Source organism: Martes martes, assembly GCF_963455335.1.
Source record: "Martes martes genome assembly, chromosome: 16".
In the NCBI taxonomy this organism is placed as follows: domain Eukaryota; kingdom Metazoa; phylum Chordata; class Mammalia; order Carnivora; family Mustelidae; genus Martes; species Martes martes.
Genome location: NC_137904.1, coordinates 58,753,208 through 58,767,199, shown reverse-complemented (window position 1 = coordinate 58,767,199; position 13,992 = coordinate 58,753,208). Strand labels below are relative to the sequence as shown.

Below are 13,992 nucleotides of genomic sequence, written 5' to 3'. Positions count from 1 at the left end.
TTTTCTGACAAACAGACCAGCATACAGACAAGACCCAGTGTATTTCTCTGTCCTGTTCACTTTTCTGATGAACATTTCTCTCTCTTTATTTTTAATTAATTAATTAATTAATTAGTTATTTGGTTCAGGTCTCTTCTGATTTGCTTAGTGAATATTTCTCTGGGGTCATTGTTGTCATTTTAGTATTCTGTTCTCTTATTCATCTATTCTTCTCTGGACAAAATGATAAGATGAAAAAACTCACCTCAAAAGAGAGAATAAAGGGCAGTACTGACTGCTGGGGACATAATCAGTATGGATATAAGTAAAATGTCAGAACTAGAGTTCAGAATAATGATTATAAAGACAGTAGCTGGGCTTGAGAAAAGCATAGGAGACACTAGAGAATCCCTTTGTGGGGACATAAAAGAACTAAAATCTAATCAAGTTGAAATAAAAAAGCTTTCAATGAGATGCAATAAAAAATGGAGGCTCTAACTGCTAGGATAAATGAAACAGAAGAGAGAATTAGTGATATTGAAGACAAAATGGTGGAGAATAAAGAAACTGAGAAAAACAAACAACCACTGAATGACGAGGGGAGAACTCAAGAGATAAGTGATACCATAAAACAAAGCAATATTAGAATAATTACAATCCCAGAAGTAAAAGAGAGAGAGGACAGCAGAAGGTATATTGGAGCAAATAATAGCAGAAAACCTTCCTAATATGGGAGGGAAACAGGCATTCAAGTCCAGGAGTAACAGAGAATGCCCCTCAAAATAAATAAAATAGGTCACCCCAACATACAACAGTGAAACCTGCAAATCTCAGAGACAAAGGAAAACCCTGAAAGCAGCTTGGCATAAGAGGTCTGTAACCAACAAGGTAGAAACTTTAGACTGGCAGCAGAACTATCCACAGGACCTCAAGACCTGGCAGGCCAGAGAGCACTGGCATGATATATTCAGGGTGCTAAATGAGAAAAATAGGCAGCCAAGAATACTTTATCCAGCGAGATGTAATTCAAAATAGAAGGAGAGAACAAAAGCTTCCAAGGCAAACAGAAACTAAAAGAATTTGTGATCACTAAACCAGGCCAGCAAGAAATATTAAAAGGGATCCGTTAAGCAAAGAGAGTGCCCAAAAGTAACATAAACCAAAAAGGAATAGAAACAATATACAGAAACAGGAACTTTACAGGTAATACAATGTCACTAAATTACTATCTTTCAATAGTTACTCTGAATATAAATGGGCTAAATGACCCGATCAAAAGACACAAGGTGTCTGAATGGATAGAAAAGCAAGACCCATTGATATGCTGTCTGCAAGAGACTCATTTGAGACCGAAATCCACCTCCAGATTTAAAGTGAGGGGGTCAAAACAATTTATCATGCTAATGGACATCAAAAGAAAGCTGGGGTGGCAATCCTTATATCAGACAAATTAGAGTTTAACTCAAAGACTGAAATAGGAGATGAGGAAGGACACTATATCATAATTAAAGGGCCTATCCAACAAGATCTAACAATTGTAAATATTTATGCCCCTAACATGGGAGCAGGCAATTATATTAGCCTATTGAAAACAAAATCAAAGAAACACATTGATAATAATACAATAATTATAGGGAACTTCAACACCCCTCACTGCAATGGACAGATCATGAAAGCAGAAAATCAACAAGGGAACAAGGGCTTTGAATAATATACTGGACCAGAATGACTTCACAGATATATTCAAAGCATTCCACCCTAAAGCAAAAGATACACATTCTCCTTGAGTGCACATGGAACAGTCTCCAGAATAGATCACATACTGGGCCACAAGTCAGGTCTGAACAGGTATCAAAAGATTGGGATCATTCTCTGCATATTTTCAGACCACAATGCTTTGAAACTGAAACTCAAACACAACAGGAGATTTGGAAAAAACTAAAATACATGGAGGCTAAAGAGCATGCTAGTAAAGAATGAATGTGTCAACCAGGAAATTAAAGAAGAATTTTGGGGTGCCTGGGTGGCTCAGTGGGTTAAAGACTCTGCCTTTGGCTCAGGTCATGATCCCAGGGTCCTGGAATCGAGTGCCACATCAGGCTCTCTGCTCGGCGGGGAGCCTGCTTCCTCCTCTCTCTTTGCCTGCTTCTCTGCCTACTTATGATCTCTATCAAATAAATAAATAAATAATCTTAAAGAAGAATTCTAAAAATTCATGGAAACAAAGGAAAATGAAAACAAAAAGATTCAAAACCTCTGGGATGTAGTAAAGGTGGTCCTAAGCTGAAATTATGTAGCAATACGAGCCTTTCTCAAGAAAGAAGAAAGGTCTCAAATACACATCCTAACTTTACACCTAAAGAAGCTGGAGAAAGAACAGCAAATAAAGCCTAAACCCAGCAGGAGAAGAGAAATAGTTAAGGTTAGAAAAGAAATCAATAAATGGAATCCAAAAGAAGAGTAGAACAGACCAATGAAACTAGGAGCTGGTTCTTGGAAAGAATGAGTTTGGTAACCTATGGCCAGACTTATCAAAAAGAAAACAGGAAGGACCCAAATAAATAAAATCATGAATGAAAGGAGAGATCACAACCAACTCTGAAGAAACACAATTTTAAGAACATATTATGAGCAACTCTATGCCAGCAAATTAAGCAATCTGGAAAAAACGGATGCATTCCTAGAGACACATAAACTACCAAAACTGAAACAGGAAGAAATAGAAAACCTGAACAGACCCATAACCAGCAAGGAAATGGAAGCAGTAATAAAAAATCTTCCAACATGGGCACCTGGGTGGCTCAGTGGGTTACAGCCTCTGCCTTTGGCTCGGGTCATGATCCCAGGGTCCTGGGATCGAGTCCCGCATTGGGCTCTCTGCTCAGTGGGGAGCCTGCTTCCTCCTCTCTCTGCCTGCCTCTCTGCCTACTTGTGATTTCTCTCTCTCTGTCAAATAAATAAATAAAATCTTCAAAAAAAAGAAAAAAAAAACCCAGAGGATCATAGGGGAAGAGTGGGAAAAAAACCAAAACAAGATGAAATCAGAGATAGAGACAAACCATAAAAGACTCCCAATCATGGGAAACAAACAGAGTTGCTGAAGGGGAGGGAATTAAGAGGATGTGGTTACTGGGTGATGGACATCATGGAGGTCATGTGATGTAATGAGCTCTGAATATTATACAAGACTGATGAATCACTGATCTCTACCTCTGAAACTAATAATACATTCTACATTAATTAATTGAGTTTAAATTAATAAGTAAATTTTAAAAATATAAAAAGAAATCAATGAGATTGAAAATAGGAAAACAGGAGAGAAAATCAGTGAAACAAAAATGCAGTTCTTTAAAAAAAAAACAATAAAAATGATCAAACTCTAGCAAAGCTGACGAAGAATGAAGAGAGAATGTACAATCACCACTGTCAAATAATATTGGGATTATCACTAAGATCCTGAAACCATTAAGTGGTAGTAAGAAAATGGTGCAAACAACTTTATACACATAAATTTAACAACTTAGAAGAAATGGACAAATGCCTTAAAGGCCGCAAACTACCAACTCAACGAAGATGAAATAAACACCCTCAGTAAGTCAAATAACCATTAAAGAAATGAAGTATGTGATTTTAAAACATAGAAAAAGGTAATATCCAAGCCCATATTTACTAAAGAATTCTGCTAAACATTTAAAGACAAATTAACTCCAATTTTGCACAATCTCTCCCAGAAGTTAGAATCAGAATGAACACTCTCAATTCATGTTATAAAGCTAGAATTATTCTGACACCAAACATGACCAAAACAGTATAAAAAAATGCCAGTATGTCTCATGAACATAGACACAAAAATCCTCCACAAAATATTAGCCAATATAATCCAGCAAGGAATTATACATCATGATGGAGTGAGGTTAATTCCAGGTGTGCAAGACTGGTTCAACATGGAAAAATCAATCATTGTAATCCACAATACCAAGAAAAATCATAGGATCATATCAAATGACACTGAAAAAGCATAGGATAAATTCCAACACCCACTCATGATAAAAAAGAAACTTATAAAAAGCAGAATAGAAGGAATTTCAACTTGATGAAGATCATCTAAAAATGAAATACAGCTAACATACATTAACTATGAAAAACTAGATGCTTTCCCTCTAAGGTCCTGAGCAAGGCAGAGATGCCCACTCTCACCACTGTTATTCACTTTAGCACTGGAAATTATGGCCATTACAGTAGGCCAGAGAAAGAAATAAAGGCATGGATAAAGGAAAAGAAGAATAAAGCTGACCCTGTTTGCAGATGGCATAATTGTCTATGTAGAAAATCTCAAGCAACCTACAAAACCTCGTAAAACTAAGAGGTGAGTTCATCATGGGATACAAGATGAACACACAAAAATCATCCTCCAGTCCAGTGCAGCCTTCCAATGAGTAGAGCCTGGTAAATATCTTGACGACAACTTTGTGAAAGAGACACGCTGAACCACAACCACCCAGATAAGCCACGCTCAGATTTGTGACTCTCAGCAAGTGTGAGATAATAAATATTAATTGTTTTCAGCCACGCAGTTCTGGGGGAATTTGTTATATCACCATAGATATTGCATCTTGTTGGACCACGGTTGCCTAGGACCATGTCTGCAGCCAATGCAGTGTTTAGTCATTCACTCAGTTTGAGTTAGGACAGACCCACCTCCCCACCACCTGTCAAGGACCATCCCTCATCTCTGCACCTTGAAGAGGCTCCCGGTCACCATGTGAACCCAAAAGGGAAACCAGGAGCCAGTGCTTTGGCAGACCACCCTCTTGTTACTCAATGGCTCCTCTTGCCACTGGATGGAGAGGAGAAGCCCAGTCTCAGTTTCACATGTCCCCAACGTCCCACCAGATCCTTCAATCTCTGGACCATCTTGTCCATTGGCAGTCCTCTGCCCTGCAAGTCACAGTAGAATGGACATTCCAAAGAAGAAAGAGTCAAAGTGAGGTGCACATGGGGTTGATGATGGCTGTTCCATGTCCATGTCTTTAGAACAGGGAAACACACTGGAGGGAAGCAAGCCGGGGGGATTAATATCCTGGTCGGGAACCCAGAGCCAAATGGAACTTGTGAAATATCTGAGGTCACAGTTTCAACTTGTGTGGCCAGAGGAGAGCAGGGGTCCCATGGGGACTGCGGGTGCTTGGAGCTGCAGGCTGGGGGGCCCTAACACCACTGTGGTCACCGCTGATGCCTGAGATGATGGGCTGCTGGGGGCTCCACCCCGGACATGGTCCCTCCTGACCACAAGGAAGTGACATGTCACAGGGTTGAGGAAGTCCCACTGAGGAAGAAATGCTCTAGTGTTGCTCCATTGTGTGGGGCGAGTGTGGTCAGTGAGAGGAGCAGATGTTGATTGTTTAAGGGGACGGCCATCCCAGTCCAGTCCTGGACCAGTTGCCGTCCTGTCATCGGGATTGAATGGATTCGGGCACCAGGTCCAGGACTCTGCCTCCGCCCTTGTTGCTGCTGTCCCGTAGCTTCCTGCACCCCAACCAGCTTGAGTCAACGTGGAAGAAGATTGTGAGACCAAACACAGGCAGGACGAGGAAGCAAAGAGGCCTCAGAAAGCAGAAGTGGGCCCTGGAGACTGGACCCTCCGTGAGGAGGCTTGAAACTGTCCACCCTCATGAGCCTGGCATTGCTGTGGGCTGCATCTGTGCTGCAGACATGACCCCAGGGGTCGGGAGGCCGTGGCTGGCTGCAGCGCTCCTCCTTCTGCAGGTCCCAGGTGAGCGGGGCTGAGCCTGGGCAGGGAAGTCTGCCCTGAATGGGGGGGAGGGAGGCAGGGGGATGGGGGTACAGGGCGACCAAAGAGGAGGGAGGGAGGACATGAGAGGGAGGACGGAGAGCAGAGGATTCTCGGATCGGCTGGCTCTGCCTCAGCAGTGACCAGGAGGATTCAGTGTATAAAGCAGATGAGTCGTGTCCATTATAGTGGACACAGCAGCCCTGGGTGGACAGGCTTCTGTGACTTCCATTACTGTAGTGTTATAGTCAGAAACAAGTTCTTAGTGCATCACACACATGCGTGCACACGTGCACGCGTACAGACAGACAGACACATACACACACACACACACAAACACCAGGAACACACTCTCCTTGTGCCACTCTGGGAGGAGGGAGCTACATCCCTTCCCTCTGGTTTCAGGAAAAGCCAGTCCTGCCAAGGTCTCCTCCAGACCCCAAGGGTCCTTCATGGACACCAGGATCACCATGACCCCAGATCCCCTTGACCCAGGCCCCTCTGGTGAGGGGTCACACTTGGCTGTGTTTTCCAGGTTGTTGGTCTCTGCGTGGCCCCACCTCCGTGACGGGCACCGTGGGGGGATCCCTGAGCGTGCAGTGTCAGTATGAGGAGAAATTCAAAGAGAATGTCAAGTACTGGTGCAAGACCCCATGTTTGGGGGATATTGTGAAGACTGAAGAGGCAGACAAAGAAGTGAGGAGTGGCCATGTGTCCATCAAGGACCAACCTGCAAACCTCACCTTCACAGTGACCTTGGAGAACCTCACAGAAAGTGATGCAGGAACATACCGGTGTGGGATCGATACATCATTGCTCCCAGAATATTTGCTGGACCTCAACTTCCGAGTTGTGTTGTCTGTGACCCCAGGTGAGCTGTGCACACCCCTTCCCTGACACCAGCACTAGGGCTGCCTGAGACTGGGGCTGGTCACTCCGACCCTGTCAGGAAAGTGGTGGGACATGGGATAGAAGAGCGGGGTGAGGATGGGTTGGGTGATGCAGGGCACGGCAGATGTGTGTGTATGTGTCCGTGTGTTTGTGTGTGTGTATGTTTTGTATCTGTGTATATGTCTGAATGGGTGTCCGTGCATATGTCCATGTGTGTGTAAGTGTATGTGCAGGCATTGTGTTGTCTGTACACTCACACAAGCACATGCACACCTCTAGCTGACCTAGGCGCCTCTGTGTGCCCTGCCCTGACACACTCTCACGACTAAAGCTCTCCCAGCATGGGCAGTGGGAATGGCCCTGAGTCTGGAGATGGCTGGCTGCCCCCCTGTCCCGACAAGGTCCTGACCATGCTGAAGGTGTCCTGAGCCTCTTCCTGGACCTCTCTCTGTCCTCCCAATGGGGAACGGGACCTTAGGGCACTGGCTCCTCTCCCTTACTGGCTGCCCAGGACCCCGGAGCTCTGACAGGACATCACTGTGTCCTGGATGGTTGCTGAGCACCAGCCTCACAGCTGTGATCCTGGGGGTCTGCAGCAGCCTCGACAGGGGCCCGATAATGAAAATCAGTAACACTAATTGCCCATTGACAACCTACCCAGGAACACAGCCCATCTGACACGGGCACAGGGACAGAAGGAAAGTGGAGGGTACCAGGGCATCTCCCTGAGGACGTGGCTCACTGCCTGTCACTGTCCCCCACAGGTCCCTGCTCAGCAACATCTACTTCTGACTCCTGGTCTTCCTGGAGGTGCCCCTGGTCCTGAGCATGCTCAGTGCTGTCCTCTGAGGGAACAGGCCTCAGAGGGGATCTGGGGTGGGGAGGTGGCATCAGCCCAATAGTTAAAACCAGTAACACCAACTGCCCATTCATGATCCACCCAGGAACACAGCCCATCTGATGGATGGGAATGGCTTTCTGACCAACACATCCAGCCACCATCCTTACTTCATTCAGAATACTCTGTAAACATTTTTTGTAAAATTTCCTGCAAAGTATCATAGACACAAAGAATGTTCCCAATAAATGCACACTCCTTAAAGCCCAAATACTATTCAACCCTTGGGTGCCCACCTCACAGCTTAAGTAATAAACATCATTAATATTTTTTCAAGCTGCCCTCTGAGGAAACCAACTATGAATTTTACATTCATTTTCTCCTTATTTTCTTCATGGGTTTGCCATATATTTGCAAATTATTTACTCTAGATCAGTTCATAAAAGGCACCAAGGTTAAAAAAAAATACTTTCATTTCCAAGGTCCTCCGTCTTCTTATAATACTTCTTTCCCAAGTTATCACCCTTTTTTAAAAAAATAATACAATGGTCACTTAATGTGTAAGCCTCCTTGTGAATGGCAGTTATGTATTCCAGGTGCTGATAGCGTCCCTGTACCTCTGACAGGCCTGGGCTGGCCGCAGGGGCCCTGCACTAGGAGCTGCTCGAAGGTGAAAGTGTTGGGCACTTGTGGGCAGTCCTACTCTGAGAGTTCCCATCAACAATGGTGGGTTCTGAGAGTTCCCATAAGCATCGTTTCTCTCTTTCTTGTGTTTAAACACTGGAAGGAAAATATTTTATTATAAATGGGAGAAAAAATTAAGACAACCCACCAGTTTGCTCTGATCCTATGCAAACGCAAATGTAGGAATTAGAATACAAAGTAATCCGACGTCAGAGCCAACCTTCAGAACCCAAGCAGGAAAGAATCTTTATTACCTTAATCCCGTTTTCCCCACCTCTAACTATATTAATCAAGGTGCACCAAAACCCTTAAAAATATCACTCCGAAAACAGGACGCTAAAACTCAGAACGTAAAGAAACTCGGCATGATAAAGCTGACTGGACAGACAAACATCATAGAATTTTAAACTTTGACTGACTTTTAAATAATAATGCTTTAGGGGGTCCCCTGGGTGGCTCAGTCAGTTGAATGTCTGCCTTCAGCTCAGGTCAGGATCCTGGGGTCCTGGCATAGAGCCCCACATCAGGCTCCCTGCTCAATGGGGATTCTGCTTCTCCCTCTCATTCTACCTCTGCCCCTCCCTCTGCTCATGCTCTCTTCTCTCTCTGTCTCTCAAATTAATGACAACAACAACAACAACAATAATAATAATACTTTAGGAAGGTGATTAAATTAAAAAATAAATTTAAAAAATAAAGCACCTTTAAAACACCACGTTTTGGTGACTGGGATAGGCGATATAATTTTATTATAAATTTGAGTATCTAAGAAGGCATTGGTTACATTTCCAAAGATAAATCTGAGTTGGCCTACAGCCAACAGGTGTGTCCTGCAGAGTGACACGGGGCTTCTTGGGCATGAAAAGACACAGTCCCACTGCCCTTTAGGGATAAGATCAGCAAGATGAAAAAAAAATTAAACTCTCAACTAGGTCATACTGAATAGGATCCTTTTGGGTTCTTTCTGTTTTTTTTTTTTTTTTAATTATTTAATTTTATTCCTTCACTGTTCCAAGATTCATTGTTTATGCACCACACCCAGTGCTCCCTGCAATACATGCCCTCCTTAATACCCATCACCAGGCCCACCCATCTCCCCACCGCCCTCCCCTCCAAAACCCTCAGTTTGTTTCTCTGAGGCCACAGGCTCTCATGGTTCATCTCCCACTCCAACTTCCCCCAATTCCCTTTCCTTCTCCTAATGTCCTCCATGTTATTCCTTATGCTCCATGAGTAAGTGAAACCATATGATAATTGACTCTCTCTGCTTTACTTATTTCATTCAGCATAATCCCCTCCAGTCCCGTCCATGTTGAATAGGATCCTTTTGGTTTATCGCTCTGGCATCGGGACTGTGAAGAGTTCAGGGAAGAAGTCTCATTCTTGAAGGCAGCCTCCAGCAGCACAAGCTTCTCTTTTCCTACTTTTTATCTCAATGATATCGAGGAGACTTTCTGTAATCAAGGAGAGTTATGATTCAATTGGTCTGTGAGCCTGAGTCTGAAAATGTATAGGAGCTGGTTGCCCAGTAGGAAGAGTGGTGGCAGACAAAAGGAAAACACAGGAGCCCGGGTTCTAGACTGTGACCTTCCAGTAACAGAGATGCTGTGGACGAGTCACCACAGCCCAGCAGGGGGGCCAGAAGAAACCTCAAGCTAAGCCAGACTCCTGCTTCTCAAGGAGACAAACCTCTCTGTCTAGCCAATTATTTGCCCTTACACTCACAGGCACAGAACCCGAGGTCTATTTAACCTTATAATAATATTTTAAGATTATAAAGGCAGCATCTTTACAAGTTGTAGGAAACATCAGGGGCTTGATGGTTAGAGAGCAAACACGGTCCCTTGGGATCTTAGAAAGAACTTGGGGCAGGAGAGGAGCAAACAGCCCCTGAGAGGCAGCTGAGACACAGGTTAGAGAGCACCATGACTCATGACCCTTCGGAACTGAGCTGGTGGGGAAGAGATGCCAGGAAAGAACAGCTGCAAAATACAGCATGCTCACCAGGACAGAGGACATGCCCAGGACAGGAGCCCACAGTCTGCCCTCTTGCCTGGGAATTTCTACCCCAGGTTCTCCTGGATAAACCCTCTTCTTCTAAAGCCGAGGCTCTCAGCAGGGATGACTTACTCCCAGGGGACGTTAGGCAATGCCAGTTGACAATTTTGGCTCTTGCCACTGGGGGAAGGGTGCTACTGGTATTTAGTGTGGAGGGGCCAAGGGTTTTGTTGAATGTCTTACAGTGCACTGGGGAGCTGGGAGTTTCTTTTCCAGGCCCTGGTGGGCAGGAAGCCTGCTGTGGGGGTAGAGGAGTGGAGTGTGGGTGAGGGGAACACCGTGCTGGCTCAGGGCCATGTCTGGGTGTAACAGAGCATCCTGATAACGTTTTCTCATCCAGCCCTGAGGAAGCAGCCCCACATCTTCAAGGCTGGGACTTAAGCAACTGAAAGAGGAGGCAAAGTGGGAAGCTTGCTCTGAAGGGTCCACTCACCCCCATCCAGGCACCCCTATAGCCTGAGCCCCCGTTGGCAACAACTGCACAGAGAAGGTTGAGTGTTGATGCCCCCACTCCCCCAGCCCCAAGCCTGTGTCTGGAGGACCTCAGGCTAACAACCCATGCCTCCCTGGTTCCTAACCCTTCCTCCTCCAACCTCAGGGTGACGTCTGGGCTTCCAGGGGACCCAACCCCACAATGCTCCTCCAGCCTAGGTCTCCAGGTGAAGAAAATACTGATGGTGTCTTTCAGGCCCTTTGTCTCTGAGTGGCCCCAGCACTGTGATGGGCACCGTGGGGGGATCCCTGAGTGTGCAGTGTCAGTACAAGGAGAAATACAAGACATTTACCAAATACTGGTGCCGACAACCATGCTTGCCACTTTGGAACCAGACGGTGGCCACCAGAAGGTCTGAGGAAAAGATGAGGAGTGGCCGCGTGTCCATCGTGGACCACGCTGAAGACCTCACCTTCACAGTGACCCTGGAGAACCTCACTGCAGATGATGCAGGAAAATACAGGTGTGGGATTGCAACAATACTGCAAGAAGAAGGACTCTATGGTTTCCTGCCTGACCTCTTTATCCAGGTTCAAGTGTTTGTTTCTCCCAGGTAAGAGCCTGCTTTTCTCTGCTGCCACAAAGGAAGGGATCTGAGCTAATCCCTGCAGAGCATCTGAGGAACTCTAAACTCAGGAGTGCAGAACCAGGCCTGGTGTTTGTGCCTCAGAGACTGGGGACCAAGTGGGTTGTGTGGGTGTGAGTGTGAGAGAAACGTGAGTGGTGGGAGTGTGCACGAGTGTGAAAGAACATGTGTGTGCATGTGTGCATGAGAGAGTATGTGTGCAAGCCCACGAGAATGAAGGATGGCGGGACTGTGACATCCAAGGTCCCTTCCATGAGCCCAGTCTCCTGACAAGAGCCTTGGGCCTCGGGGACTCTGAGGGTGGTGTCCACAAGGGGAGTTCTGGGCTCTGCATCTCTATTAGAATCCAGGCAGCTTGTCTACCCTCCTGTCCTCCAGGGTTGTGTGTCCCTGTTATCAAACTTCCTGAATTGACCCCTGCAGTCTTCTGGCAGGGTGGACAAGGCAGGGGGATGCACTGTCTGGGGTGGGACCTGAGGTCTGGCTCCGGTGCCAACTTTCAAACACTCTCGTTTCCAGTGAGATGAGGGACGCTGTAATGCTTAATGGGGAAGGTGATGATTCTCTGGTCCTGGTTTATGATACGTCCATTGCTGAGCAGATTGGGATGGTGTTGAATGGGGCTATGCCACAATCTGGCCACAGGCCTGGGTCTGGCTAGCGGGAGATGATGGCCCCAGAAGCTCTGTGCAGCTCCTTCCCTGAGTTCCCTCTGCTTTGTGAACTCTCCGAGAGTTTCTGGGAGCCAGAGCCTTCTGGGTCCCCTCTTCTCCCGTTCTCTCCATTCCTCACCACCACATCCTCATGTGTCTGCTTTGTCCAGATACTCAAGGTCAGGTCTTGAACTGAAGGACAGGAGTCTGGAGCCCTCAGCAGGGGCCGTCTGGCGCTGGTACCAACCAGATTTGATGCTGATATGGACTTTTGGGGCCACAGGACCTGAGCTCAAAGACAGGGGTGAAAGACAGAGCCTGGGCCTCCTGTTCAGGAGGAAACTCCTGCCAGTCACTGTGTCTTCCTATAGGTCCCAGGTTGTCAGCATCCACTTCCTGCTTCTCATACTCCTGAAGGTGCCCCTGTTTCTGATGATGCTCAGTGCCGTGCTCTGGGTCAACAGACCTCAATGGGCAATTTGTGGAACACAGAGTCGGCCTGAAGAAGACAACCTGCAGCCCTCCTTGTCCATCGCTATCCTGTCCAGAGACACTGCCACTCACACTAGAAGAGGAAGGACTTCTGGCCCCAAACCTTCTATCTCTTCTCACCTTGTTCCCCCAAACTGGTAAATTTAAGAAAAGCTTGAAAAATGCAATAAAATATGCCACACGCACACACACACAATTGTGTGTATAACGTAGATGTGCATAGTGCTTGGCTGGGAGAAGGGGGAAAGCATTCCATAGGACCCCTAAATGCCAGCAGAGAGTGCCAAGCACAGCCTGGTTGGCCAGAGAAGCCCAAGGTAGGGCCTGCTTTTCAATGACGCTGCCCCCCCTGAGAACCCCCAGCACAGCCTCCCAACTCAAATTCCTTCCTTTCTCCATCCACTCACCAAATATTCACCAAGAACCTAGCGCCAGCTATACAGACATTGACCTATGAGAAATCACCAAAAACAGTCCCAGCCTGAGCTGGGCTCTTGGGAGCATGGATGGCAGGAGGAGGGGCAGGGCTTAGGATAAAGCAGCTGTGTGTGGAGCCAGGTCCTGCCCAGGCAAACCCTCTCTCTTCTCAGTATCGGGCCATCGAATGTCCAAAGTCAACTGCTGAGCTGAGGGGTTGGGGGGCAGTGTATATCCAGATATCCAAGTCTGGCCCAAATGTGGTTATTAGGTGTCCAGGGTCTTGGATCAGACACATGTGGGGGCAGAAAGGAGGGACCCGGGCCTTCCTCTTAAGGTGACAGCTCAGTGTCTGTCCCTGTGTCCCTCCCAGGTCCCTGCTTAGCAGGGTCCACTTCCTGCTCCTGGTCATCCTGAAGGTGTCCCTGCTCCTGACCATGCTCACTGATGGCCTCGCCTCGGTGTGTCCTCTCTCCTTGTGGGGACCCCAACCAAGAGAAGCTTCAGCCCTTCGTGCCTTTGGAGATGCTGCCCAGACACACAGCCCTTCAGCGGAGAGAAGAGAAGATTCACCACATCTGATTTACCCATTTTTCTGTTGATGGCTTTGGGTTGTTGCCCGCTGGGGCTATTCCACAGCCAGTGCTGCCATGAACTTTCTTGTACAGGTCACCTAGTCTATGTGTGACATGATTTCACTAGGGTACATACTTAGGGATGGAATTGCTGGGGTTCAGGGTTTGTGCACACTCAACCGCACTAGATAATGCCAAGTGATTTTCCAAACCCGAAATTCATGGCCCCACTTAGCTCCCATCAACTATGACTGAGCGCTGCTATTGCCCTGGCTCTCTGTGTGACTTCCTGGAATGTCAGATGTTTTAATTGTTAACTTTTGACAGTTTGAAATAGTTCTTTGTTTCACCATCTACAGGGTGGCCAGGCTGTGCAGCCCACGGTCAAAAGGTAGGTAAGTGTGGGCAGGCCAGTGCAGGTTTTGAGGTCGGTGAGAACAGACAACATGCACACAGGCTCAGGGTGTGCAGAGTTGCCTTACAGCAGAAGGAGAGGGAGAGGGATCAGGTGGTACATCCTTCCGCCATGGCGGGT

At 46.7% G+C, this 13,992-nt stretch overlaps 2 protein-coding genes across 2 annotated transcripts; both read left to right on the top strand.

Moving 5' to 3' along the window:
* Positions 1-5,691: 5,691 nt before the first annotated feature.
* On the top strand, positions 5,692-6,667 carry LOC308357216 (CMRF-35-like molecule 4; the record flags this gene model as incomplete). Its single annotated transcript, XM_080826681.1, has 2 exons — positions 5,692-5,752; positions 6,306-6,667. 2 exons carry the CDS (start codon positions 5,692-5,694, stop codon positions 6,665-6,667), a joined length of 423 nt encoding a protein of 140 aa, XP_080682807.1.
* CD300H (CD300H molecule) lies at positions 6,312-12,657 on the top strand. The gene is made up of 3 exons (XM_080826186.1): positions 6,312-6,641; positions 10,930-11,287; positions 12,345-12,657. Exons 2-3 carry the CDS (start codon positions 10,962-10,964, stop codon positions 12,604-12,606), a joined length of 588 nt encoding a protein of 195 aa, XP_080682312.1. The 5' UTR covers positions 6,312-6,641; positions 10,930-10,961; the 3' UTR covers positions 12,607-12,657.
* The last annotated feature ends 1,335 nt before the right edge of the window (positions 12,658-13,992 follow it).